This window comes from Ursus maritimus, unplaced genomic scaffold (assembly GCF_017311325.1).
Source record: "Ursus maritimus isolate PB19 unplaced genomic scaffold, ASM1731132v1 scaffold_8, whole genome shotgun sequence".
In the NCBI taxonomy this organism is placed as follows: Eukaryota; Metazoa; Chordata; class Mammalia; order Carnivora; family Ursidae; genus Ursus; species Ursus maritimus.
In genome coordinates, this window is record NW_024426996.1 from 48,188,417 (window position 1) to 48,215,993 (window position 27,577).

Here is a 27,577-nt window from a genome sequence, read left to right on the forward strand (position 1 = left end):
TCTATAACCTCACACCTTCAATGCTTAACAGCTACAGGCTTACTAGACAGGAAGTTAGCGTTGTTGTCATTTGTGTCAGAATGTTTAAATGAAAAGGGTTGCATTATGTGTTTATTTTTTACAGCCAACTGCACCTATAATATGTGAGTTTCTTACAATGATGGCAGTTTGTCACACAGCAGTACCAGAGCGAGAAGGCGATAAGATTATTTATCAAGCAGCATCTCCAGGTACAAAGGAAGGAATTATAATGTATTTTTCCAGTGGAAAATTGTTCTGAAATTTAAGGTTGTCTAGAAAAAAAATCAGTTTAACTTGAAAAAGTGAAATAACCAAATTATGTGTTTTAGATAATAAAAATGTATTTACTAATTAGAAAAACCTGGTTTTCAGAATTAAATATATATATCTTAAAACATATAACCTTATGCACATAATTTTTGGCATATGACATAAATTGCATGGAAATTTGAATAACAAAATTCACACATTTAGGCTCTCCTCCCTTCTTTGAAAATAACAATTTTGCTTTCCTCTATTGGAAATGCTAGTCAAGGAGCTTGTTGTGTATTTATTTGGATGAAGAAAGTTCACCATTTGAAAGGGATGCCATAAAATATGTATTAGCATGGTTATCAATATTTAATGCCTAGGCTTAATTTTAAACCTATTTTCAATGTAAAATTGGGCAGTCAATTTGATGATTGCAAGATTTTAGGGAAGAAGGAAAGGAACATACTTATAGGACTGTAAGTGTTTTAACTGTATTCTAAACCAGCATCTGTGACCTTGCAGAATGTACTGAATTCCTAAAAAGCAGAAATGTTACATCTCATATTGTTAGGATGGCCACTATGTGAATGTTTCTTATCCCACACCCTACCCTCGGCAACAAGAAAATTTGATATAATCCGATGACGAAATGATGAAAGTAATATATAATAAAATAAACATCAGTTCATTTATATCCTTTTCTTTTTTTTCTTTTTTTCCCTTTGTCCAAGTTTCTCTTTTTTTTAATTTGAGTAGAGTCAACACACAGTGTTAGATTAGTTGCAAGTGTAGAGCCCCATGTATTTATATCCATTTAAATTGAATCCTCAATTCATATTTTTCTGCATTCAGTGGTTTAGGAGGAAAAGCATAAAACATAAGACAATCTTATGCATTTATTTTAAGAAACATTTCTTAAAGAATATTCTGGACCAAGGGTACATTTAAATTTCCCTTCTTCGGTGTGTTGACTAACAGTCAAATACGACTTCTGGTTCCATACATGTCTCAGATCCTTAAGATGGGTCTACTCATTCTTCGGCATTGTCATATGATTTCAAAAGAAATGGATTTCAACAGGGGCCAGAATAAACAGAATTTTAATTCTTTTAAAATTCAATAGAAAAATATAGTAATATAGTAATATATTTCTGTTGTACTAGGGGTAATTATTTTATCTCACCATGTATTTGCCTTTTTTGCTAAAACAGATGAGGGAGCATTGGTCAGAGCAGCCAAGCAACTGAATTTTGTTTTCACTGGAAGAACACCGGACTCAGTGATTATAGATTCAGTAAGTTATTTATTTTTAAGTCTCTTTTTCATCAAAATAATAACATATGCATAACTTCAAAGATAAAATAATATCAAAGGATCATAATAAAATAGAGGTTCGCTCCTCCAGAAGCAGCCACTTTACCTCTTTCTTCAAGCATTTATAAATCTCCTATTTTCAAAAACATATGCGATTAGTGATATCTGTTTTGATTCTTCCATTTGAACGTATCTACTGACTTTGTCTTCTGTTATGTTAAATGAGGATTTATTGCTCTTGATTCACTACCCCTCCCTGGGATATCTATTACTATATTACTGTAATTACATTGTAACTTTTAGTGAAACAAGTATTCAGACCTAATTTTTAAAATAGGCAAAAGACTTGAGCAAACATTTCACAAAAGAAGATATATGAATGGCCACTGAGCACATGAGAAAAAAAAATCATTAGTCATCAGTGAAATGCAAATTAAAATCACGGTGAGATGCTATATACCCACCCAAAAGGCTAAAATTAAAAACATTGGCAGCACTAAATGTTAATGAGACTAGAGAGCTAGTGGAGCACCCATATGTTGTTAGTTGATGTGTAAAATGGTATGAGCCCTTTGGAAAGCCTCTTAGAGTTTTCTAACACAGGTAAATGTGCATCTGACCCAGCAATTGTACTCATAGTTACCCAGGAGAAAGGAAACCTTATGTCCACAAGCAGATACCTAATGGAATGTTCACGGCAGCTTTATTCAGAGTAGTCAAACACTGGCGACTAACCAAACGTCTATCAGCAAGAGAAGGGGTAAGCAAATTGTGATATACACTTACAATGGACTATCCAAACAATAAAAAGGAAGGAATTATGGATTCATCAACAACATGGATAAATCTCAAAAACATTACGTTGAGCAGAAAAAGCTAGACACAAAGAAGGGCATACTGTCTTAAGATCAGACAAAAGTGATTGGGGGGGTAGAATTCAAAACATGGTTGTCTCAGGGTAGGGGAGGACATGGATTGGAGGAGAGCACAAGGAATTTATAGGGTGATGGGAATGTTCTATCGATTGGAGTAGTGGTTGCACCAGCATACCGTTGTAAACGACACAGTTTTCAGTGAACTATACGTTTAACATCTGTGTAATTTATTGTATATAAGTTGCATCTCACCAAAAAACTCATGATTATTTGTTATTATGCCTGTGCCAGTATTCATAGTTGAACACTGCTGTATTCAGGATTTTTTTGTTTTTTTTAATTTTATGTTGCCTGGTATAAATTATTTTCTGAAAATAATTTTTCCTTTATTTCCTAAAGATAAGTCCCTTATCTTTTTTTTTTCAATTGCTTAATTTTCTTTCTACCTATTAGTGATTATTCCCATATCTTCTGTCAGTTGGCAGTTCTTACCTTGAGACACACCCATCCCTCTAGAAGTTCTTTTTGGTCTATGCCAGCTATTCTAATTCTTCTACGACACTTAGAATCCCTTTTGATTTTCTTCCATTTGGCACTATTTCCTGTTTCAAATCTCCTTTCTTAGTGAACTTCCCTGTTTTGATGGAACGCATTTCGTGTTTGTTTCTTCGGGTTAAAAAATCATTCCGGAGTGGGGGGGGGCACCTGGGTGGCACAGCGGTTAAGCATCTGCCTTCGGCTCAGGGCGTGATCCCGGCGTTCTGGGATCGAGCCCCGCATCAGGCTCCTCGCTGGGAGCCTGCTTCTTCTCCCACTCCCCCTGTTTGTGTTCCCTCTCTCGCTGGCTGTCTCTCTGTCAAATAAATAAATAAAATCTTTAAAAAAAAAAAAATCATTCCGGAAGCAGAAGACACAGCAGTGATAGCCCCTCAGTAAGTCCAGCTCCTGACTCTTGGGCTCTGAGACACGCTGGCTGATGGGTCACCATTTTGTTCATGGTTGTCATCCTGGAATTGCTCTATCATCTTTCTGAGAACTTTCTTTACTTCTATCCTGTGTTAGATCTTTTATTCCTAAATCCCATGTCTGTCTTTTTTTTTATATATTTTTTATTTATTTATTCAACAGAGATAGAGACAGCCAGCGAGAGAGGGAACACAAGCAGGGGGAGTGGGAGAGGAAGAAGCAGGCTCATAGCGGAGGAGCCTGATGTGGGGCTCGATCCCACAACACCGGGATCACGCCCTGAGCCGAAGGCAGATGCTTAACCGCTGTGCCACCCAGGCGCCCCTCCCATGTCTTTCTTGCTCTTGGTTTACTCTTTTAGTTTTGTGGAATACATTTTTTAGTGGCTTTTTGGGAAAAGATACATGGGGACTAACTTTATTTATTTTGTAGTCCTTTAAAGTCTAAACATTTTCCAACCTACCCTTATACTTGATAGTCCGAATGAATATAGAATTACAGGATAGAAATTATTTTCCTCAGAAATTTTGATTTTTCCACTATTTTCTGGTTTCTAGTACACCTCATTGAGAAATCAGAAACTGTGGTGATTCCACATCTTTTGTGACTTGCCCCTACCCACTCCCCCACACTCTAGAAGGTTCTTGGATCTTCTTTCTCCCCAAAGTGTGGATATTTTATGACATTGTGCCTTAGTGGGAATATTTTTAACCCACTGTACTGAGCACTGGTGGGCCATTTTCCATTTAGAAAATTCTGTTCTAGAAAATTTTTCTTGAATAATTCCATTTTCCTTCCCTGTTTTTGCCCTGCTTTCTCTCTTTAGAATTCTTGAACTAATCTTTAACTTTTCACTTCTGCTTTCATGTCTTTGCCTTTTTGCTCTACTTTTTGGAAGTTTTCATCAGCTTTATCTTCTTAGCTTTCTATTCATGGTTTTTTTTTTTTTTTTTTTTAATTTCCGCTCTCATGTTTTTGGTTTTGAGAAGCTTTTTTTGTTCTTTCAGTATTTCTTTTTAATAGTATCCTGTTCTTATTTCATGAATGTCATACTTATATTACTTCTCTGAGAGAAATGATAGTTTTATGAAATTTTCATTTAAAAAATTTTACAAGCATTTAACAAAGCATTTAATTACAAAACATTTACAAGCCTTTAGTGAAACTGTAGTTTTTACCAAAATATAAAATGGTCTCAAACCATCACTGCAGTTGTTCTGCAGTGATTATAGTTTTGGGAAAAGCATACTTCATCAGAAGTTAAATATCAACTTTCAGGGGTGCCTAGGTGGCTCAGTTGTTAAGCGTCTGCCTTCGGCTCAGGGTGTGATCCCGGCGTTATGGGATCGAGCCCCGCATCAGGCTCCTCCGCTGGGAGCCTGCTTCTTCCTCTCCTACTCCCCCTGCTTCTGTTCCCTCTCTCTCTGGCTGTCTCTCTCTGTCAAATAAATAAATAAAATCTTTTTAAAAAACAATCAACTTTCAAATGTTCTTTTCCAAAGTTTCTCATTTTCTACTTAGGAGAAAAGAGCAGCTTTTAACTACTGTAGCCCTTGAATATGGGATGTATGAAAGATCTACCAGGGTTTTGACACAAATTGTAATATGCAGAATCATAAGGCCAGTCTCCTCCCATACTACTAAAGAGCAGTAAGCAGGGTATAAGTATTAATCATAAAACATAAAAACATAAGAATTATTATAAATAGTCTTATTTTTCCACACTTTTTTCTCATGGGTCCCCTTAAAAAGCATATACTGGCTTATACAGCAATATTTCCAAGAGTGTAAAACACTGCAAAAAAGTTTTATGCCACCAGGAAGCCACAGTAATCCGGTTCCAATGTAGAGCAAAAAATGCCACGTATGACGCATGTGACAAACCACTTCAGTCTGGTGTTGAAACGAAGTGCAGAGGCATCCAGGACCCACCCACCAGCTCCTCGTGCCCATCAGGAAATCTAAACCTGAATCTTCATTGGTCCACAGGAAATTTTGTTTTTGAATTCTTTTTCCTCCAAATTGCTTTTATCTGTTGGTTTTGGATATCTCTGTTCCACATTAATGTCCTTAGATGTCTGTTCATCTTTGGTATTGTGGTTAAGAAGAAGGAACTTGAAAGTGGATGTGTCCGTTCAGAGCCTGAGTATTTGTCTACACTGAGCTCTACTGTAGGGTGGTGTGGTGCGATTAGTTTGGAAAGTCATGGTGTCTGTACCTCTAAGGCTTGTTGAATTCCCCAGAGAGTAATCTCCTGATTTCTGCCTGGAAAAGTCTGGCTGAGTAGGTTGGGATATTGGGACCCAGCATTTAATATGAATATGATAACAAGGCCATGTCTTCAACCATGCCAGTCAACTTCTAGACAAAAGATTCTTTTAGACCAAAGGAAGGGCCAGTGCTGAGAGCTGCTTTTCAAGTGGCTCTTACCTAGTTCTCCCTCCCCATTTTAGGCCCCTCTTTTACCTCACAGTTCTACCTCTTTTACCTCACAGTTCTAGGGCTATCTACTTTTTCACATACTTAAACCATTTAAAGATTTTATGGTACAAATCAGGTAGGTGCTCAGCTTTTCCCATGACCACTGTAGCATTCAGCCTTCTTGGATCTGCTAAGCTACCACTCATTGATCTGTGTTCTAGCTTCCAAATTTCTGGTGCTATTTCTCTTTTCTTATTTTCCTGCCATTGTAAGCTTCTTTCTTTATGAAGTGTTTACTACAGTTTTAGTAAGGCTTTGGGAAAGACAGAAATTAAATGTGTATGTTCAGTCTTCCCTCTTAACCTGAAAGTTAATAAATTCACTTAAAGAGGATATATGCAGAAGGGATGCTTCGTTTGTGTTATTTTTTACATTAAAACTTCATGCATGGGGTTTATTTCCAAGAAGCCGAAGATGCTTCCCACATGATGTAATCAAGTATTCCTTTCCTTTATAGCTGGGACAAGAAGAAAGATACGAATTACTCAATGTTCTGGAATTCACCAGGTAAGACATCTGCTCTGTGATTTGTATCTGTGAGATAAATTTCTACATATGTTTTTTCCCTTTTAAATAACTAGAAAGTATGCTTTATTTTTCTAACTAAATTTATCTAGAAAAAATATTAATTTAAAATCTGCAGTATAGCTCGTAATTGTCATAGCTGCTGATAAATCATAAACACCTATCTTCAGAGTATTGCCAGACATGATTCCTGGAGGCAGTGTAAAAATATTTGTGAACAAAGCTGGTCTGCGTCACAACTGTGGGATATAGGACCAGGAGTCTTATGGCTGGTGATCTGGAAACATCGTTATACTTAGAGGCAGCAGGATTTATGTGTACTGAAGCTGAATCAAGAGTTAGGAACCCAGCAGTCTAATTCTGTGTTCATTGTATCTAACTATCTTGGGGGTTTCAGAAACCATATCCATCTCTCTGTTAGGTATAAAACCAGTTGCCATTTAGTAGGAAAAAGCAGAAATCAAGGAGGTTATCCTGCTTAACTTTATTTCCTAAGGTCAAATAATAGAGACCTTATAACAATAATCAGTGATATCTGTAGGAGTTCGGCTTTTTTTTTTTTTTTTTTTTTTTTTTTTGCATGATGTCGTTTCCGAACTAATACGCTCTTGAGGCAAATAGGCCTCAGTTAACAGACATGATGGTCTTTTAAAGATTACATCACCATTAACAGGGCACTTAAGGCCAGGCCGCAGGCAGGAAGTGACACTGCTGTTCAAGGAAATAGTTGCTCACCTATCTTCTCGAACTTTCTCCTACATAAGGCAAGCTTGTACACTGGCTAGAAAAGGCATTTCCTATAGTATGAAGGTTCCTCAAAACGTTAAAAATAGAACTACTCTATGATCCAGCAATTGCACTACTTGGTATTTACCCAAGGGTGACAAAAATACTGATTCAAAGGGACACATGCACCGTGATGTTTACAGCAACATTATCAACAATAACCAAATTGTGGAAAGAGCCCAAATGTCCCTCAACTGATGAATGGATAAAGACGTGAGATATACACACACACACACACACACACACACACACACATACACACACACAATATATATATATATATAACAATCATGGGGAGAAAAAGAGAGAAGCAAACCAAGAAACAGACTCTTAACTATAGAAAACAAACCAATGGTTACCAGAGGAGAGGCAGGTGGGGGATGGGTTAAGTAGGTGATGGGGATTAAGGAGGGCACTTGTGATGAGCACCAGGTGATCTATGGAAGCGCTGAATCACTAAATTATACACCTGAAGCTAATATTACACTGTATGTTAACTGGAATTTACATAAAAACTAAAAAAATAATAAAAACATGTAACTTACTGGAGAAAAAAAAGAAAAGTCATTTCCTTTTCAATGCCAACTTTAGTTGCTGTCTTGGTTGGGAGTGACCACATGCCATTGGTTAATATCAAAAATAATGGGGTCTGTCTAATGTATTAAACACTGTTTTCCTTACTCGTATGCACTGAAAGGCTCAAGGGAAAATGCATGAGAAGTTGATGAGTAACTGTAATAGAGTATTTCCAAAATGTATCCCCCACCTTTTTTTTCATGTCAAAGTGGCTGTTTTTCCTAAGTCAACTTGCATTATACCCACAAAATATTATAAGTAGTATATCAGTTAGCATTTGGGTATATTTGTTTATTAACACACACCTTGAAGCACCACGAAGAAAAATTAAGCAAGGTTAGGGGCTTAGGGTCTTTCAGGATACAGTGATGGGGTGGGCGTAAGGATGAAAGTGAGAAAAGTGACTATGGAGGTATTAAAAGAGACTCTGGAAAAAACATTAGTGGTTTGGACTAGGATGATGGTAGCACAAAGAAAGTGAAGTTGATAGAAACCAGATACCTTTTGGAAGAATGTCAGGGGGCCTTTGGGATGGATTGGAAGTAGAAGAAGAAAAGAGGGAGGGGTTGGAGTCTCCGGCATGAACAGCCGGGTGGGTGGAGGTACCATTTACACAAATGGCACATACAGGGATAGGAATAGATGTGCAGGATGAGATGTTTGAATCATTATGTTTGAGATGCCCGTGAGATACACACATGGAGGTGTCAGGGGCAGGCATTGGATGTGAGGGCCTGGAACACAAAAGAGAAGCTGATGGCTGAGATATAAATATGGTAGTCATTGGCCCGTAAATGGGAACCAAAGCCACAAAAATGAGTTGGATCTCCTGGGTATAAAATACAGAGTGAGGGAAACATGAAAGGCTGAGGATTGCGCTATGACTAGCTCCAACTTCTAAGGGTTGGTTAGTAGGAGAGGAATCCACGAAGGAGACTGCTGTACAGTTAGCGACGTAGAAGACAGAGGAAGGATCACAGCACAGAGCCAAGAGAAGAGGCTTTTTTCCGAGGTGACAGGGGTCCTCTGGGTCAGAGACCGCAGCAAGGTTAGGTGAGCTGAAGGTGGAACAGATTTGCTGGATTCAGCCGTTCAGTGGGAGGGTCAGGAGAGAAGCCAAGTGGGAAGGACGGGGGCACACGGGACAGGGCAGGGGTGGGAGGGTGGCATGCAGCGGATGTAAGCAGAGATGGCCGGTGTGCACTGCAGGTGTTTGGGGTTGAGTTGTGAAGGGGTTGTGGCTCTGTGGGGGTGGGTTGCTTGGGCTGAGTTTTATAAGCAAGAGACTCCAACGTGTTTAAGTACTGATGAGAGAGACCCTGTCCAGAAGGGGATGATGCAGAGTCAGGGCAGAGCAGCGTAACTCTAGGAATGAGGTTACTGAGGAAGAAAGGGGCTTCACAGCACATGGAAAAGGAAGGTCTCTGAAAGGAAAAGAAATACTTCCTCCATTGTCAGGAAAAGAGGCAGAGAGGTTGGTGCCCAGCAGAAACATGTATAAATGTGTGGGTGTCAATGGCAGAAAGAATAAGAATTTCTTGTCTGAGGCTTCCATCAAGGTGAATTGCAGAAATTCCAAGGGTCTGGAGTATGAGGGTGCATTAAAGACTTGGAGAAAGGAGAAGGTGTTCCATGTCCTGCAGACGGTGAGAGAGCAAGCTTATTAGAAGAAGTGGTGTCGCTGGACAGCAGGCAGCATGCAGGTGACGTGTATCGTGGATTTCCTAAGCTCTGTGGCAGGGCAACTTTTCTCCTGCTCTGTCCATCTGCTCTGATGCCACAGAAAAGGTTCCCATTTGCCCTGGATTTGGGAGTTTTGCCAGGAGAAGAAAAGAGCAGGAAGGTTGATGAGCATGGGACTATCTCATGAAAGTTGGACTAAGAGAGGCGCCAAGAAGGGCAGAGACAGAATATAGATTGTACAGTGTCATTGCGAAGAGGGCCCAATTAAATGTATTCCCAAAGTGCAGGGATGGTGGTCAGAGGAACTAATACAGTGGGGATTAGAGATGGAGAAACAGAGGACTGAATGTTTCTAGATGCCTCAGAAACTCCCAACTGTATGCTAGGACACCATATCTTGGCTACTTTATATTGGACTCATCTCCGTTTTTAGGAGAATGTTGCAAGGTAAAACAAATAGATACAGACACTTAAGAAGTCCCCCCCCCACCCCCTCATTTCTGGAGAGAATGCTTATACACCCTTGGTTCCAAATGAGGCATATCCTATGCAGGGCTGTGCCAGTTTGTTACTTGCTGTCTCTGCAAATGCACTGAAAGATGCTTTTTGACCAACATTTTTATATGGCCAACACAGCGTTAAAATGTTTGTGCTCATTAGGCTAGCTTGGTCATACGAATAGATTTTTTACATGCTGCCGGTGGTTTGCTAGTAATCATTGAAAAATAACAGTTGTGAATGCTGAAGTCAGTTTTAAAGTGCCAGTGTTTGCTTTTCTGTGTGAGTTGGGTATATACTTACAATGGACTATTTTTTCTGCTTGTGTTAAAAGCTATATCATACAATGCGTCTTAGATACTGACTTAAATATTTTTTAAATCTAAAAGCATTGAACCAGAACTCTCTTCTGTCCAGGCGGATCCTAACTCCTGCAGGTTTCCCAGGATCCATTTTGTAAATTATTCCTTTAGGGCAGCAGATGGTACCCTGGTGCCTTAAAAAAACAGAATGTAACTTTCAAAGGTACCCAAACCACACACCCAGGGGATGTTTGTATATGTGGAAGGATAGGGCTCATAATTTGGTAAAATGTATTTTTCACTCTGAGTATTAAAATATGTGAGGCATGACAAACATATATATGCATATTCTCAGTATGATGACACATTATGGAAAACCTCTTTCAGCGCGAGAAAAAGAATGTCAGTGATTGTTCGCACTCCATCCGGGAAGTTACGACTTTACTGCAAAGGAGCTGTAAGTTTTTATTTTTGTCTTTTACAGTTTTGATTTATGATGGTTTAGAATGTATACGTTCAGCATTCTGCTATGGAAATGTAACACAGATGTTTAGCATAAAGTTGCTGACATCCACTTTCCTTGGTGTTTTATAGTAATAGTGTTCAGCCTCTTCTGGTGAAATTTGGAATTCCTTCTGGGTAAATTTGGTGCTTTGAAAAAATTTGCCCTAACTTATTTATGTAATCTCAATTTTGATACATAATATTTGAGGTTTATATTATAAAATACATTAGAAGACAATTAAACCAGAAAATGCTTTGAAATTGTATTAGAAATGTAGTGATCCTCACCAGTTTCAATGTAATTTTTTAAAGACCATAGAAAGAGGGAGGTAAAATGGATCACGGTTACTGCTATAATTTCATCATATGGTCATTACTATTTGTCTTGCGTTGTTTTCATTATAAAAGAATTTCTGACTATTGGTTGGCTTTGGTATATTGTCAGGTTATATTGACAGAAAGAGTAATGTGTCATTCAAAGTGATTTTTCCTAGATGAAATATGTTTATACTCATGGAAAAATAAGGAGTCTACTGACCAGAGCCACGTTTTGTTTCTACAATTAGTGTTTTCCTTCTGAATTATACTTTCCAGGTACCTAGTCTACTTGGACTAGTCAGGTAGCTTACCAATCTGGAACTTTCCAATTTTAAATATAATCAACAACCTTGATTTATTAAATGAAACTTGGAAACTGCACTTGTTAGTAAACCAAAGCTTATTACTTAAATTTTTGTCGAAAATGTTTTTCAATACCTTGCTTTTAAAGCTTTGAAGTGCAATTTTTGAATATCTTGGTTTTAAAGCATTTTGGTAGCATTATTTCACGATGTCTCATAAATTTAGTTTTAGAATTCCTCTGGTTGTTGATTGAAACAACTAGCATTTATTCATTGTGTGCACTTTACCAGACTTTCAACTGGATTTTGGAGAAAGGAAGATAAGACCCAACACTTGTCAGGAACTAAGCCTAGTTGGGGAAATATATATAAAGAGAAGTTTAGGATACAATATTGAGGTATATTGTAAAGCTCTTTCACATTCCAGTGGTAGCATTTAGTGATAAGGGAATAAAGAGAGCCTCGAAGACCTTCCACTTTAAATGATAAGTTATGTGTCCAGTTTGCAACCAACTCACATCCTTCCTTTCTTAGTTGTGAGTAATCTTCTATCTCAAACCTCTGTTTGGGGAGTTAAAGCATTGAACAAAAAATAAAAACATTGGACTTCTTTTTGAATAATCATGGAGATAGTTTGCATACGTTACGTTGCTTATTGCATTGTTTCCCTTCACTACTCACACAGTTGACTATGAAATGTGGTTGAATACTAAAAAGGCAGAAATATATAAAACAAGGTGCATTTGAGAATTTCATGTAGTTTGGCAGAGAATAGTAGAATTCAAGCCTGGAAAGGTGGACATGCGTTAGGTAATGGTTTTTTGTTTTTGTTTTTGTTTTTTGATGCTCAAGAATTTGTACTTTTTTCTGAATTGTTCTGACGCCATTTAGGAAGATGACTTTAGGCAGAAAGGAGATGCATACAGAGTTCCGCATTGATGCTATTGACTGTAGTCCAAGAGCTGATAAGGATCTGAACCAAGATCGTTGCAGAGAGGATTGAGAAGACAGAGATTTAGGACTTAATAATTGATTACATGTGGGCGATAAGGGGGAAACCATGATCTAGGATTATTACCCAATTTGGACTTGACCGAGTAGATGAAGTGGTACCATTTCCATGATAGAGGGTTGGGAGCTACATCTGGGCCATGAGGCAGAGATGCTTGGATTTCACAGGGTAAGGAACCTGGGTGCTGGTACAAAGTAGGAGTTAACAAGTGTAGCTGGAAGCTAAAAGCAGGCGATTGATGAGATCTTATAAGAAGAAAATACTACATGGAAAGAGAGGAGGACTAAAGGTGAGGAGGAGAGGGTCTAAATAGAGAGACCGGAAGTGGGAAGAGTCTGAGGCGTGTTGATGCCCTGCTAGAGTGAATAATCAGCAGTCACATGTGCAACAGAAGACTTTAGTAGTAAGAGTCAGTTAGAGAGTCAGCGCTAATACTTCCCAGTCAAGTTAACACAGTCTGCTCAAACTTTGATGTATCTCCTCTATTCCAGATTCATGACAGTGATGGATACAGTGTAGAGAGAGAGCAGAAAGATAGAGCCAGGCTTAAAAACAAGATAAACGTCTTTGAAGCCCCAAGTAGGAATAGAGAATCAGCGTGGCACACTGAACTGAGGTCTTGAGTTGAGTGGGGTGGGAGTCCGGGGTCAGGATCAGGGAGCGGTGGTTGGAATTTGGTTTCTGTAGAACAGTGGGAGCAAATAGTGCTTTCTGTAAAATGTGGATGGGAGCCAGCCTCCCCTCTTTGACGTCTGAGACAGTGGTGAGCTTCCTAATCATGAGAAGAGACTAAGAAAAAATTCATGCCAACTCTGCTGGGGGGGTATATAAAACCACTAGACTGGGGTGTGCACAAGCAAGGAGAGCAAAACTTAGAGACACATGAGCAAATCTTGTGCCAGAGAGACAAGCACATAAACACCCGGGCATGAATTCACTCCAGGTGAAATCATTTGTGTAGACAAGTCTTACCAAGGATGCTTAGTTCAACATGATTTAAAAAAAAAAAAAAAAACTATTTTTAATCAAAAAGAAATGGAGGGGATGGAGATATGTGTAAGCTAAATTTGAAATCATAAATGTAAGAGAAAACAGCAGAGAATGGAATAAAGTCTAAATTAAACAGAGTAGAAGGGGCAGGGGTGCAGTTAGGGAATCGGAAGATAGTAAGGCAGAATGCATCTAGAGCATAACACAGAGATGGTAGCTCTGTGATGTGCATGTATGTGGATGATTTTTCTCCTTCTTTCTAGGCTTTCTGCAATGAGGTTGCCTTTATTAGTTTTTAAATGAGGAAAAAGGAAAAGTAGACAATACACATTATATCTGCAATAGTAGCCAACTTAACAAAAGTTATACTTACATAATTAAAATCTCAATTTATTCAAGAAAATTAAAACCCTCCCCCAATACTTATATACCAGAGGAAAAATTAGAAACTTGACTATTATACTTAATGCTCGAGGGACCTTAAAGTGACAGAAAATTTCTAAGTGCCCCCTACGTTAAATTCTGTGCCACCCGTCAAGGAGACCACATCTGAAATTATTTACGTTTAGCAGTCCACCACCACGCCATAGACAAAGTACAGCCGCATCGGAATGGCACACACAAACACAGAAGAGTTTGCACTTTCGTCTAGATGTGTCTGGTGATTTTAGCAAATGTCCCAGATCACAGGGGCCAAAGCTTCGTGCAGCTGGTCAGTCCGTCTCCCCTTGTTGGGTAACCTGACAGCAAGATCACAGTCCTCGCTGGCAACTGCCTCCTTTGTAGCAAGATTACCTAGATAACTTCGGTATAAATTGCAGTGCTTAAATAAGTAATTATGTCAGACCTCTTTTTTCTATTTGCTACCTTCTTACTATTGACTCTTGCATTTCATCGTATAGTCCTTCTTTATTTGGCAATATTGTAAAACATGCTTCAGGATGACTGAGGATTACAACAGGTGTTTTATTCATGCAACACATATTTTTTGAACAGCTGCCACGTGCAAGACACCATAGGTGAGGACAGAGCAGCATTGGAACTTGAATCTAAAAGATGAATAGGATAACGACTTTTTGAGTGAAAATTGACCTCAGGTGAATTATTCATCGTGAAGCGCCAGGCTCTTTCCTGACTGTGCCATGCTGTCCCAGGAGCGTCGCCTCACGATCGATTTTCCGCTCTTACCTTACTGAGGGCTGGGACACCACATAAGTAATTTCAGTTAGGATTTCCTGCAAATGTAGACTCTTTTAGGTTCTAAGTCTCATCTTAGGGGATACACATGCTTTAGTTCCTGTGAAGAAGCCTTTTCTGGTCGTAACCGCGTACCGAATACTGGATGTAGCACTCTGAATAAATGAGTGTTACTTTGGGTGAATAGGTTATTTGTATGTATTTATTTCTCACATGTAAGCATGGCCAGTTGTGACTGTCATTTAAAAACGTGCTATCTAATTCATGTGAAGGCCACATTCTGTCCCCTGCTTTCCTTGATACTATCAAGAAAGTAGAAAATTCTATTTTGAGCATCAGTTTCTTCCACTAGAAAACTTGGCTACATGGCAGAATTTAATCTCCCTTATCGCTTTTGTTTTCATGACTTTAATTTTTTTTTTAGAGATTTTCTTGGCTTTAAGATGGCCTATTTTAATTTCATTGAAAATGTCATTAGCCTCTGGAAAAAAATGGAGTTCATAAGTTATACCTTTCATTCCTAGAAAGGAGCCATAAGGGGAAATTATCATTTCCTTTTGCTTTGCCCCCCCTTCCCATTCCACCACTGAAAAATGAAAAGAAATTCATAATTGGGGCCTGGAATATTCCATCTGTTCTGAGGTCACTAAGTTCTTGTTTCTCTCAAGGGTTCTAAATCATACTCCATTAGTCTGCTTCCAAATCTCAGCCCTGAGACTGGAGACCCCAAAATGGGTAATACCACTGAGAAAGTAATTGCAGGTAAATGATTTATTTTTTCCTAGTCTAATAAAACCATGGAGGCTGAACACTAAAATTCTTAAAACATTAAACCCAAGCCGAAGAATAACTAAAGGAACAATAAGCAGTTTATAAAGGGGCAAAAATCAGAGAAACGTAAGTCGTGTGTAACGTTCAAGCTAAAAGGGACTTTAAAGATAATCCAGTAATTGAATTTCACAAACTAAGCGAATTGAGCTTTTAGAGACTAAAGTGACACAATCAGAAATATTCAGCTATCAGGTAATGCTAGGTTTGTTCAAAATTCTCCCTATAATGCCCACCAGCCCTCTCTCTGTGCATTTGGACCTGTGTTTCTCAAAGTTTGTTCTGTAGAAGCACCAGTCCCTTACAGATGCCCTCATCTCTAGCTCAGGCTTCACAGTGAATGAGTTTGGGGCACATACTGTATGGCCCTTTAGAGATCTATGGGGCACATTCGCGATTTAAAGGCTCTGAGAAGTATTACCAGTATTACTGCAGGCCAGGCTTGGTTCAGCCAGCATTTCCCAGACTTTCTGAGTGCTGGACCTTCTCCCCTGTGGCACCTATGTATTCCTAGGGTGGCTATGCCCTCACTGCAGTGTCCTGCAAAACCTTCACAGGGTGGGGGGGAGATTTTGCAAGATAAGTGAAGTACTGATAGAATCTGAGATGTGGAACACTGGAGTAACTACGGGTTTATTCACAAAGGAGAAAGATGAAAATATAGGACTCGAACCTTGTTTCTTAATGTCGTTAGGGGAACAGTGTTACTGGGGAAAAATATTTTGTGTTTTAAAACTAATCTCAGAGTTGTTTTTATACTGATTTGCTGCTAATGTTGCCAACATCAATGTTATTAAACTCAAAATGTATTTAAGTTTGAATGTATGAAGTGTATTATACCTTCTGTTTGTTTTCCAGGACACCGTAATATATGACAGACTGGCAGAGACTTCAAAATACAAAGAAATTACCCTAAAACATTTAGAACAATTTGCTACAGAAGGTGAGTGTAATACGGGATAAAGCATGATTACAATAAAAAGAAATCATCTGCTACTGATGTCTTGCGGGATTGTTGTTATTTTACTTAGAAATTCCTAAAGCAAGATAACAATTACTGGTGATAATTTAAGTTATACTATATGCTGTTCTCATTATTTTTGTTTTACTTTCCTATGTTAAAATTTTGAGAGACTTGGTCCCATGTTTCGGGGGTGTAGGGTCTATAAATCTGTTCATTTTTTAGAATGGATACTATTCACACTTTAAATACATTGTATCTTTAGCAGTGTAGAAGGAAAAGAAGTGAAAAAACTGGATATTCTAATCTGAGTAAGACAGAGGATAAGAAATAAATAAGCCTATATAACTATTAAAACAGCTAGTCAGTGTAGTTTCAAGTCAAGACTTTTTAAACCCTTACCACATAACAGGCTCTGTGTGAGGTAAGCAGGCTGAGTCCTGTCTCTCTGTCCTACTGAAATAGATGATCTGTGCAGCTCAACAGTCTGGGGGAATGATCTAGATAAGATGGGAGGACATGAGAGTCCTTAAACAATAGGGTCAGTTACTCCAAGAATTTGTAGAGTCTTATCTCTGAACTTAACAGAAGTAGCCGCAACAGTATCTAAATCTCCCATCTAGGGTGACTGCCTTCAGCTCAGGTCACAAGGCCAGGGTCCTGGGATCGAGCCTCACATCAGGCTCCCTGCTCAGCAGGGAGCCTTCTTCTCCCTCTCCCTCTACCTGCCTCTCCCCATACTTGTGTGTGCACTGCCTCTCTCTGTCAAATAAATAAATAAAATCTTCAATCAAAATCAGTCAGTCAATCAATCTCCCATCTAAATGTTCACTCTTGTCTGCCTCAGCCGAAACTGTTGCCAGTGGCAACAAGCCTGACCTCGGATCAAATCCTTTTTCCTCTTCATACAAGCTACAAACAGATAGGATTGTTTTAAAAAGCACTAGGCTCTGAAAAGCAAGGACATAGAGAACCTTCTCTCAGTTCTCCGAAAATGCAAGAGCATGGAGACACTCATGTTCCTAGAGTCCGGGTTCCCCAAGGAGCAGCCTCAGCGGGGCTTGGCAGGTACAGCCTAGCCGGCATCCAGCGCTGGTTCTTTTTCCGAAGGAGGGTTGAGGGAGCATCTTTCTCTTCTCTGGCTGTGATGTAGATATTGAAGCTCTTAGAGCTGAGTTGGCTTGGCCTTCACCTCCACCCTATTCTTTCTGGCCCTAGGCTGAACAACACTTTTTTTTACTCCGTGGCTACCCCAGAGTAGTCACCAGCCAAGTTTCCAAAAGAGAAAAACATGTCCTGATATGGCCCCAAAGATTTAAGTTCTACTCTCAGTGAGCTGGCGGTACACAACCCTACTCCTTTCTTGGAAGACAGAGTCCTCTGGGCACTTTATGTCCTCCGTTCTCTGCTTCTCGTTTCTGACATGTTCCCTGGCCATATTTTATTTGGCTTGAGATCACTAGCACCTAGTTATTCTGAGAGTCAATGACCTTGAGTGAGGGTGTTGTCTTCTCAGGAACCTAATTAACTGTATTTGTCCTGACTGATAAATGCTTTTGCTTCTTCTTTGTTCCAATCCACCTTTTTTTTTTTTTCTGGCTGAGAGTAGCTTCCAAATGAATTATGAAATTGATAGGCACCGAGCACTGGGAGTAGGTCACCTCAAATATCAGCTTTGATTCTTCTCCCAGGGTGTTTCTAATGAGTACTTTGTTTTGTCACTATCCTCAGTTTTTTTAGACTTTTAGTTTTTTTTTACTATTTCTTTCTCTTTTTTTTTAATTTAAATTCAGTTAGTTAACATATAATGTATTATTGGTTTCAGAGGGTAGAGGTCTGTGATTCATCAGTCTTATACAATACCCAATGCTCATTACATCACGTGCCCCCCTTAATGTCCATCACCCAGTTACCCCATCCCCCACACTCCTCCCTTCCAGCAACCCTCAGTTTGTTTCCTATGATTAAGGGTCTCTTATGGTTTGTCTCCCTCTCTGACTTTGTCTTGTTTTATTATCTCTTCCCCTATGATCCTCTGTTTTGTTTCTTAAATATACTACAAATTTAAATTTACGGCGATGGAGAGCAGTAATAAGTACAACCATATATTCCTGTAAGAGGCAGATGGCTTTCCGAGTAGACCCCATTGGAGTCCCTCTCTTTCTTCAATAGCATCTGTGAAGCCACTGTCGTAAGCCAGCCACTGTGCTCAGTACCGGAGTTTTAGATATGAAAGGCTCAGGGCCCCTTCCCTCCAACAGTTATACACTAATACAGGCGATCCACAAGAAAAACAATATGAAACATTGTCGTTCACACCATACGAGCATTTGGGGATTTTTGCCCCGGGTCTGAGCAAGAGGAGAATGCTTCAGCTAGATGATGGTATGAACTGAGTCTTAAAGTAGATTCAGGGCAGACAGTGGAGGGAGTTGGAGGGGGCAGAATGGAGAAAAAGTGACCGGCATGTGCAGAGACCTGGGTATATGGGAGGTAAATGGCAGACAAGGAGCTTGAAGACACTTGGTGCATGGTGAGTGAGCCAGCCTTTGCGGTTCGGACTTCATCCTGCGGATGAACAATTGAAAGATTTCAAGCAAAAGCGTAACCTGATAAGATCAGGATGTTGGAAAAATCACTTTGGAAAAAGCGCAAAGGCTGCATTGAAAGAGCTGGGAATCAAGAGCAGGGTGCCAGTTGAAGGGGAGGGGAGCACTGATAACGCGTTTTATACCGAGGGTGTGCCCTAAGTGAATCAGACGTCACCCATATTGTTTGAATCGAATCCGTCTTTTCAAAATAAAACTTAGTTACATAAAAATGGAAGGGTCAGACTTCTGAATGAAATCTTACTTGGTGTTGGGGGGATGACTGCTACCTTTTCTTCAGGGTTAAGAACTTTATGTTTTGCTGTGGCTGAGATTTCGGAGAGCGACTTTGAGGAGTGGCGCACGGTCTATCAGCGCGCGTCCACATCTGTGCAGAACCGGCTGCTGAAGCTCGAAGAGAGTTATGAGTTGATTGAAAAGGTACGTGAAAGACCATTTTGCTCGTACAGAAAGTTTGGTTTCCAGAAAGTGTCAGTCTTTTCAAGGAGCCAATAAATAAAGATCAGAATATCTTGACACACCACTTACTGTTGAATCTCCTCTGGTCTGAGCATTGACACATCTTAGTAATGGTTAAGGCTTTTGCTGAAAAGTCTCTGGAATTGCTTTGTATAGATCTTCCTACTTTTTATAATTATGCATCAAAGTGAAGCTCGTCTAACCGTCTTCTTGTCAGTGTATACTGTTGCTTCTGCATCACTGAGGATAAACATGCCCTACTCCACACATGCTTGCACACGAGTCACATACGCATGCGTGTCTGCATAGAGTTGATCAAGGTGTATCGTGTGGGATACAAAATAATGTAATACAAGTATAGTTTGTGTGACTCTATAGCTAATAATAGAGACTATATAAGTGAACAACCTGGTGCTCATCCCTGGCTAGTCATTGTATGTGTGTGTGTGCGTGTGTGTACATAAATGTATATGTGTGTGTGTATAGACACACAGCCCTCATTTGCATCACAACTAAAATACTCCCATTTTACAGACAAGGAAACCAAGGCTATTCATCCAAAAAGTGGTGGCTACACTCTGACTGATGCTTTATAAATAGCAAGAAATCTTGCTTCCTTAATTAAAAATAGCAAACATTTTTGTGCAGTACTTACTGTGTGCCAGGTGCTGTTTGGAGCCCTTGAATCTATTAACTACTTAATCCTCACAACGTCCCTTTGAGCTAGGTACTGTTCATTCCAGTTTTACAGATGAAGACATCAAGGAAACAGAGAGGTTAAGTAATTTGGTTGAGATTACACAGTTCATAAAAAGGGGAGCCAGAATCTTCATTCTGGCTCCAGAGTTCATGCTCCCAGCCACTAAGCTCATTCTAACCTTTCACTTTCCATCAAATACCTTCCTAATTGCAGAATTCCTTAACTGTACTCGTGTTTATACTGCACAGAATCAGGTTCGTTGTTAGCTTCAGCTTATTGGATCTTGCCTGCAGGTAAGTAAAAGCTGACTTTTTTTTTTAAATTCCTTCCTCTCTTTCAAACAATTTACTCCCTGGTGCTTCCTTTCTTGGAAGGTGGTCGGCACCACCCATGCCTCCCTTCCCCGAGCTGCTCCCCGCGTGCCCTCCCCTCTGTGTAATACTGGGGAATGTCCTGCACTAGCTGCAGGCGGTTTTCTCTGCTCTATACAGTGGCCATATGTGACTCGAGATATTGTTTCTCCTGTCTCCTCAATAGACTGTGATCACAGCTCAGACCTTCCTTATATTTGAACTTATTTTTGTATCCTACTCATTTCTCAGAAGACTTGGGTTAGCACATATGGTACCTTCCAGCATGATACTTATCCTCCAACTGTAGAATTACACACACAGCTTGCCCTCAGTTAACTTGTTCAGTCAATCTCTCTCTCTCTCTCTCTTTTTTCCCCCTGATGTATTTATATATGATTATATCTTTGGGGCATTATGTGGCAAAATAAAATATTTTATTATTTATAAGGCCATGACCATAATCTCTTTCAGTCTCTCCGACCAAAGTTACGTGTTGTCCTAAAGTACTAACAGTATTGATTTTTAATCTGTTGTTTTTCTTCTTCTTTTGAGAACTAAAACAAAACCAAAAACTGCCGTTTACAAATAACTTTTCTCCTGTCTCTTTATGTACACAGCCTGAAGATAATGTAGCCTTTACCCTCCGTGGTAATGTGGTAGAATTAATATATAATAGGTCACCATCAAATTATTTGAAAATGGATTCTAAACATTACATTTTGTTTCTACAGGAAACACACTGTCAAATTCTGGAGTTGAATATTTAATGTTCCTAATAACATTTTTACTCTGAGTGCCCTAGAGTTTATAGATTAGATTTTATAGATTTAACCGTTGTTGTTGGGGAGGGGGGTATGTGTGCACAACATCTGATATTAAAAACCTTGCGACTTCCATCTCTTACATGAAATAGATGATCAACCTCTCTCCAGCAGATGGCGATCATGAGTCACGCCGAAATTTAAGTTGCCTGGGGAAATGGCGTTGCGTGTATATTCTTAGCTTACAAATACAGATGCCTCCCTCTGACTGACTCTTTCCTAAAATGAATGAAAAGGGGAAGTTATACCTATTTCCTTTTTACTTTCTGATAAGCCATGGTCTCTAATTTTTATTGAAAAAAAAATCTAAAAGCCAGAAAGGTGAAGGGATTGTTTCCCTCGCTCAGCCAGTTTTCAAATAAGAACTGGTTTTCTGTGTCCATCCCTACCCCTGAAACCATAATTTCATTCAGGTATTAATTTCATTAACTTTAGTGAGGCTGCTAATAGATGTTAAGTATTGGGGAAACACAAGCTAATAAGGAACACTCAGCTGAGACCCTGAGCATCGGGGTCTGAACAAATTCCTTAAGTAAGGAAATCTAAAGGACCCCAGAGTGGTGACCCAAAAATTTGGTTCAACAGAAGCTTTCAGCGGGGTGGTCACTATTAAAATGAAACCCCAAAGATTATTTTACCAGTTAAAGGAGATCAGGGGGTTTGGCGGGCTTTTTTGTTTCTGTTTTACTATACAAAAGATCAGAGGTCTTTTTGGGGGAAAAGAACAGGCACTGAAGAGTCTGCCATTGAAAGCTATTTTTTTTTTTTTAAAGATTTTATTTATTTATTTGACAGAGAGACAGCCAGCGAGAGAGGGAACACAAGCAGGGGGAGCGGGAGAGGAAGAAGCAGGCTCCTAGCGGAGGAGCCTGATGTGGGGCTCGATCCCAGAACTCCGGGATCACACCCTGAGCCGAAGGCAGACGTTTAGCAACTGCGCCACCCAGGCGCCCCTGAAAGCTATTTTTCTGACAAATGCTTTTCCCATCCCTGATCATTGGAAGACTAGGGGTTTTAGTGTATCTTGAGCCTAGGCAGTATCATTCCTTCCTTGGTCTGAGCTTTCATTCCTTGTTAAAATCAATGAAGGTGAGTGTTCCATAGGAATTGGGGATGCCTGCCATTTAAAACCACCCTACTGGGGCAGCTTTCAACATGTCAGAGCACAGATCCTGCTGGGGCGTTGCCTGGCTTTAAATTCAGCTGTCGTAGCGTTAGGGGTCAACCATTTTGGCTTCTTCTTTGGCTACTTTAATAAGACATGTTGATTATGTAATCTTTTTTATGTGATTGGACTCTTGTTTTTTATGTAGTCCGTAAGATTAGACTTAGCCTATAAGATAGTGAAGTTTAATCCATGAGAGTCGTTTTTAAATCTTTTTTTAAAGAGCAAACCCCATTTTCCAAACAAAATATTACCTTAATCATCATGTATATGATAGATAAAAGTAAAGCTGCTCCGTTTAAAGAGTGGAGGGGTAGGGAGGAGCCCCACACTGGCTCTCCCCTCAGCCTCAAAACCTTGCCGTCGTCATGGTCTGTGAGGAGCTTTTCACGATTCTGGGGTTCCACTGAGCACCGTTTGAAAACCGTATAATATTCCATCTGTGTGTGAAATTTTGGGGAAGTGTGCTCCTCTGAATACTATAGATTTTCAATACTTTTCACTTTTCAATAAAAGACCAGATCATTGTTGTGGCTCTATACAAGATGTTTCTGAACATATTTGAATTAATCATGCGAATTGCCATTGACATGTTAGTGGTAGTGCTACATTAAAGACATTCAAAATTTGAAAGATTTGTAGAGCTTTTCCTGAAAATGAGAATATTTTTAATATGTTACAAAATAAGTAAAAACATTATAAATGATGACGGTTGTACTTAATTTTAAGCCTTTCTATCTTATCCTCCAGTGTTTGTTCAAACAAGTAATTCAGTTTTTGAAATTTGGTTAAAGCCTTATTCTTTTGGGTGCTATAAACTCCTAGCATAAGCTGCAAAAATATCCAAATAGACCAAGAACATCCAAGAAGATAAGGATATTGGTCCCTTGGCACAGTGCTTTGTCACTTTTCTTTCCCAGCAATCTGAGCTCTAGAAAATACTCCCTTCACCCTCCAGGGCACTAAAAGAAAGTAGGAAATGTGAGAGGTTTGAAAAACCCTCTGGATATTGTTTTCCCTACTGACAAGTCATTGTTAGAGGAGAGGATTTAGGACTTCTACAACCGTCTATAAAATAACAGGGTCATCTCTGCTATCGGGTGGGACAGTCTGAGCTCTAACACTTGCATTCAGATGGTAAACTTTCCAGGATTAAAAAAAAAAAAATCTAATGCTATGAGTTGTTTCAAGATGTTCCTGAAACATCTTTTTTTCCGTTGCTAAATATAGGCCAAGAGGCAGCATTTATTCCTAGGAAGACAAAATCATACAGGAACAAGAAGGTTCGTTCACATAGTTAAAATGCAAAGGGGATTAATTAGAATCCTATCAGGTGCTTGAGGTGTCTTGACCCAGTTTAGGAAGGGGAATCATGGCATCGTTTGGGGTTTTATGGAAGGTAACACCTCTTCACCTCTTCCTCACCACTTCTGAGAACTTAGTTGTCTCATTCCTTCAGACAGTATACTTGACCTGCTTTACCTTCTTTAACCTTGTTCTTTTGAGAGACAATTAGTGTATTTGGACTGGTAATTTTAGATTATGAAACCACTTAATAGTGTTGGTCTGCATTTTTAAAAATCTGATTTTTAAAATTAAATTTAGAACTAATTTATATGTATTTGGTCAGGAAAAATTACAGATAAGTAACAGAATAATTACGAAGCTTTATGCTTCATTAGCAGTGGTTTCTCTGAAATTTCTCACCTTGTTCTTTGATCTGTCACTTTGCATTTATTCTAACATGTTTCTAAAACAAAAAAAAATTTTTTTTTTTTTTTGCCTCATAGTCATACTCTGCTGCTGGGTTCTTTTGAAAATTAATAGTAGAGAGGGCTCTGATCTTATCAGGGAAGATTTTATAATTAAACCATTGGTTGAAATAGGAAGGTGTGCCTTCATGGTAAATACAGGCTTTTGAAAACATTTTATATTTATTTGCTTCAAAAGAAAAATGCAGTTATATCTTCAGCATTGCACAGATGACCTACTAATCACATGTACTGTTTGTGAAAGCAAAGTATTTATCTTGAGCAGTAGCAGAAAACAAAGTGAGATCTAACACCTGTCTAGATTGGGCAGTGACTGAAGCAGGATTTCCCTGGCAATCAAGTTGGGGGTTTTTTTTTCTTTTTTTTTTTTTCTTGTTATTTGGCATAGATTACAAAATATGTTTTTAAAAAATGATAATTTATCTGATGTGATTTTTTTTAAAGATTTTATTTATTTATTTATTTATTTATTTATTTATTTATTTATTTATTTGACAGAGAGAGAGACAGCCAGAGAGAGAGGGAACACAGGCAGGGGGAGTGGGAGAGGAAGAAGCAGGCTCCCAGCGGAGGAGCCTGATGTGGGGCTCGATCCCAGGACTCTGGGATCACGCCCTGAGCTGAGGGCAGACGCTTAATGACTGAGCCACCCAGGCGCCCCTGATGCAGTATTTTTAATAGAGAGGAGTCAGGGAGGATCATTTGTGTGCTTAAAAGTAATCAGAAAACTGTAGCTTTGACAGTCTATTCCTCCTTTGAATCAGATTACAATGTTTCACACACATTTTGTAATTTTTTATTAATGTAGAGCCACCACTAGATTGAAGCTTCATGAGAGCAAGGAACTCTTTTTATGGTATTCATCACTGTATTTCCAGTGCCTGCCTGTCTGCCCTGTGTTAATTGCTGAATAAATATTTGACGAATAAATAAATGATTCAATTAAATAATTTATCCAGAAGCTAAGTTTCTTTAGTAGGTGCTTGCTTAATGAAAGCCTGGCTCCTATTACTAATACAGTCTATGCTTTGTACACAGTGAGGATGTTCTATCACATGTGTTGTCACTAAGGATTTATTTAGGGATAGGGAAAACAGCTAATAATTTTCAAGAATGCATTCTATAGAAATGTAGACTCAGCCATTTTAAAGACTTGTCTTCTAAGTTATTTAGCATATGAATGTGAGAAGCACATGGTTGGAAAGATTCAACAGCACATGTCTAAACCCATGGCAGGCTCTGTTCTGGGCTCTTGGGCTAGCAGGGGACAGGGACAGAGACATCCCTGTCTTCAATTTTAGTGGGTGGAGATAGGCAGGGCACTTGTAAGCTGAAAAATGTTAATTCCACACCGGACTTAGTGCCCCGGGCACCGAGATGAGTCACTAAGATAGGACAATGAGGTGTAGTGATCTTTTTTACATTATTTCCTTTATTCCTCCCTCAAATGTGGTTGACATTTCTGAGGTTTTTAAAGACTGCTTTGATGTGGCATAATATAGATCAACCATTACACTCCGTGTGACTAAACACAACAGTTTAGCACCCCTCGCAACATGTGGCAACGAGTGGTTTGGAGGATTCCTAGAAAAATATAAAACTTAATGGAAAACAGGACTTCTCTTGAACATTTATGACTGCCAAGTTCACAGTAACTTCTGTATTAGAATGCAATGCTTTTTCAGATAAAACTACCACTGCTGTTCTTAGTAGCTGCAAATATCACTTTCATTTATACTAAAAAATGAAATGTACTAGATGAAAATTTACATGATGTACTAGTGATTTCGTGGTTTAAAATTCCAGTAGTTTCCTGTTTTACTGTTTGCTTAAGAATATTTGCAGTCTATCAGCTCATCTACTGAGACCTGCCACTTTTGAGCATTGACTAAACTCCAAGTCTTCAGCTCTTTACCCTGATTACTTAGTTCAAGGGCCTATAAAGTGGGGTACACAAGATGATCCTTTGGGGTGAGCAGGAAAATGTGATAGTTTCTTTTTATATTTTATCTCAGCTTTTTTATAATTTCTGTTTTTGCATCCTGGAAAGTACAGAATTTATTAATATTAACAGAGCAAACATGTTTTATTAAAACACAGCGATGTCCTAGGTGAGTACTCAACATTTTTTCCTATGATACTACTCAAAAAAAAAAAAGAAAAGAAAAGAAAAAAGTTTTGAGATGACTGATCTAACTTCATTCTCAGATCGACCCTATTCAGTCCGTATTACTAGCCTTATCTTGCAGGTGTAGAAATTCCTAGGAAAGGTACTTGCTGAAGAACATGTATCAAGTGGTTGGCAAAGTAGGGATTCAAATCCCAGTTCCATCTTAGTTCCAAAACCCACGTTAACAATCCACATGTTATTCTGTGGGTTTGGTATAGAGAAAGCAAGAATGTATGTAAAATGTTGTAAACGTGAGACATAAAATGTAACCAAGCATGTTGGTTGTGCAACCAACAGATCAGCACTTGAGAGATACTGATGTGGTTGGGACATGTCCATGGAGTCAATGAGGTGGCTCTGGACACCCTATTTTCCTTAAAACTAGAGGCAGAAGTTTGTTTTTCATGATTTTCCCTCAACCCATCTTTAGAATCGTATTTAAAGTTTTTAAGGATCCCTTAGATCTCTGTTCACATGCATCTCCTTTCTGGCCTGATAGGTCTCTTACTATGAGCATTTCAGGGTAGGCTTTCCACCCTGGGTATTGCTGTCTTCTCTCTCAGAGAAGATGGATGTTGTTTTTGTAGGCTACACCCAATCGCCTCTCAAATCCTGATTCCTTTCAGCTGGGTGTGTGAATTCTTATTTGGCAAGCCCTCGGCTGCATGAGAGTTCAAGTATGATTTCCGTGGTTCAAAAAGCACCAAGTTAAAATCTCCTTGGCCTTAGAAAAATGAACCAGTTGCCTGATTTCTCCAGAAGCAGGCAAATGAGTCATTCCAGTGGTTTAATGCTCTTAGTCCCAGCGTTCTGTAGCCCCACTTACACTGAAAGGAAAGTACGAGGTTCTCCTTTTTTAAATAAAGCCCCACTGTTGCATGCTCCAAGATGCTGAGAAGAAAACCCACAAGGGTGAATGTCGACCAGTGGAATGCAGAACAGAGAGGAGCCCGGCAGCCTTTGCGATCAGCACAATAAAATGACTAAGGATCACATACCCACGAGCTCATCCTGTGTCCAGGGTTACCATATTTCCAAGCTAAACAGAATGATAACTGCCATAGCCTCTTAACTGGTCCTAAGGCCTCTGTTCTTCCTGATCCATCCCTAGTCTGCCACCAGTAATCTTTCTGGAAT

General features: G+C 39.1%; 1 protein-coding gene and 1 long non-coding RNA gene across 3 annotated transcripts in view; one reads left to right on the plus strand and one right to left on the minus strand.

The window, feature by feature from the left end:
* Positions 1–27,577, plus strand: part of ATP8A1 (ATPase phospholipid transporting 8A1) — a 223,768-nt gene that overhangs the window by 100,014 nt on the left and 96,177 nt on the right. The window contains exons 16-21 of the mRNA XM_040624838.1: positions 125–230; positions 1,485–1,567; positions 6,367–6,416; positions 10,667–10,736; positions 16,289–16,373; positions 19,281–19,420. Of these exons, the coding sequence (XP_040480772.1) occupies positions 125–230; positions 1,485–1,567; positions 6,367–6,416; positions 10,667–10,736; positions 16,289–16,373; positions 19,281–19,420 (534 nt within the window). The remainder of the gene's footprint in view (positions 1–124; positions 231–1,484; positions 1,568–6,366; positions 6,417–10,666; positions 10,737–16,288; positions 16,374–19,280; positions 19,421–27,577) is intronic.
* Positions 1–27,577, minus strand: part of LOC103672694 — a 75,968-nt gene that overhangs the window by 30,787 nt on the left and 17,604 nt on the right. The gene's annotated exons all lie outside the window — the stretch shown is intronic.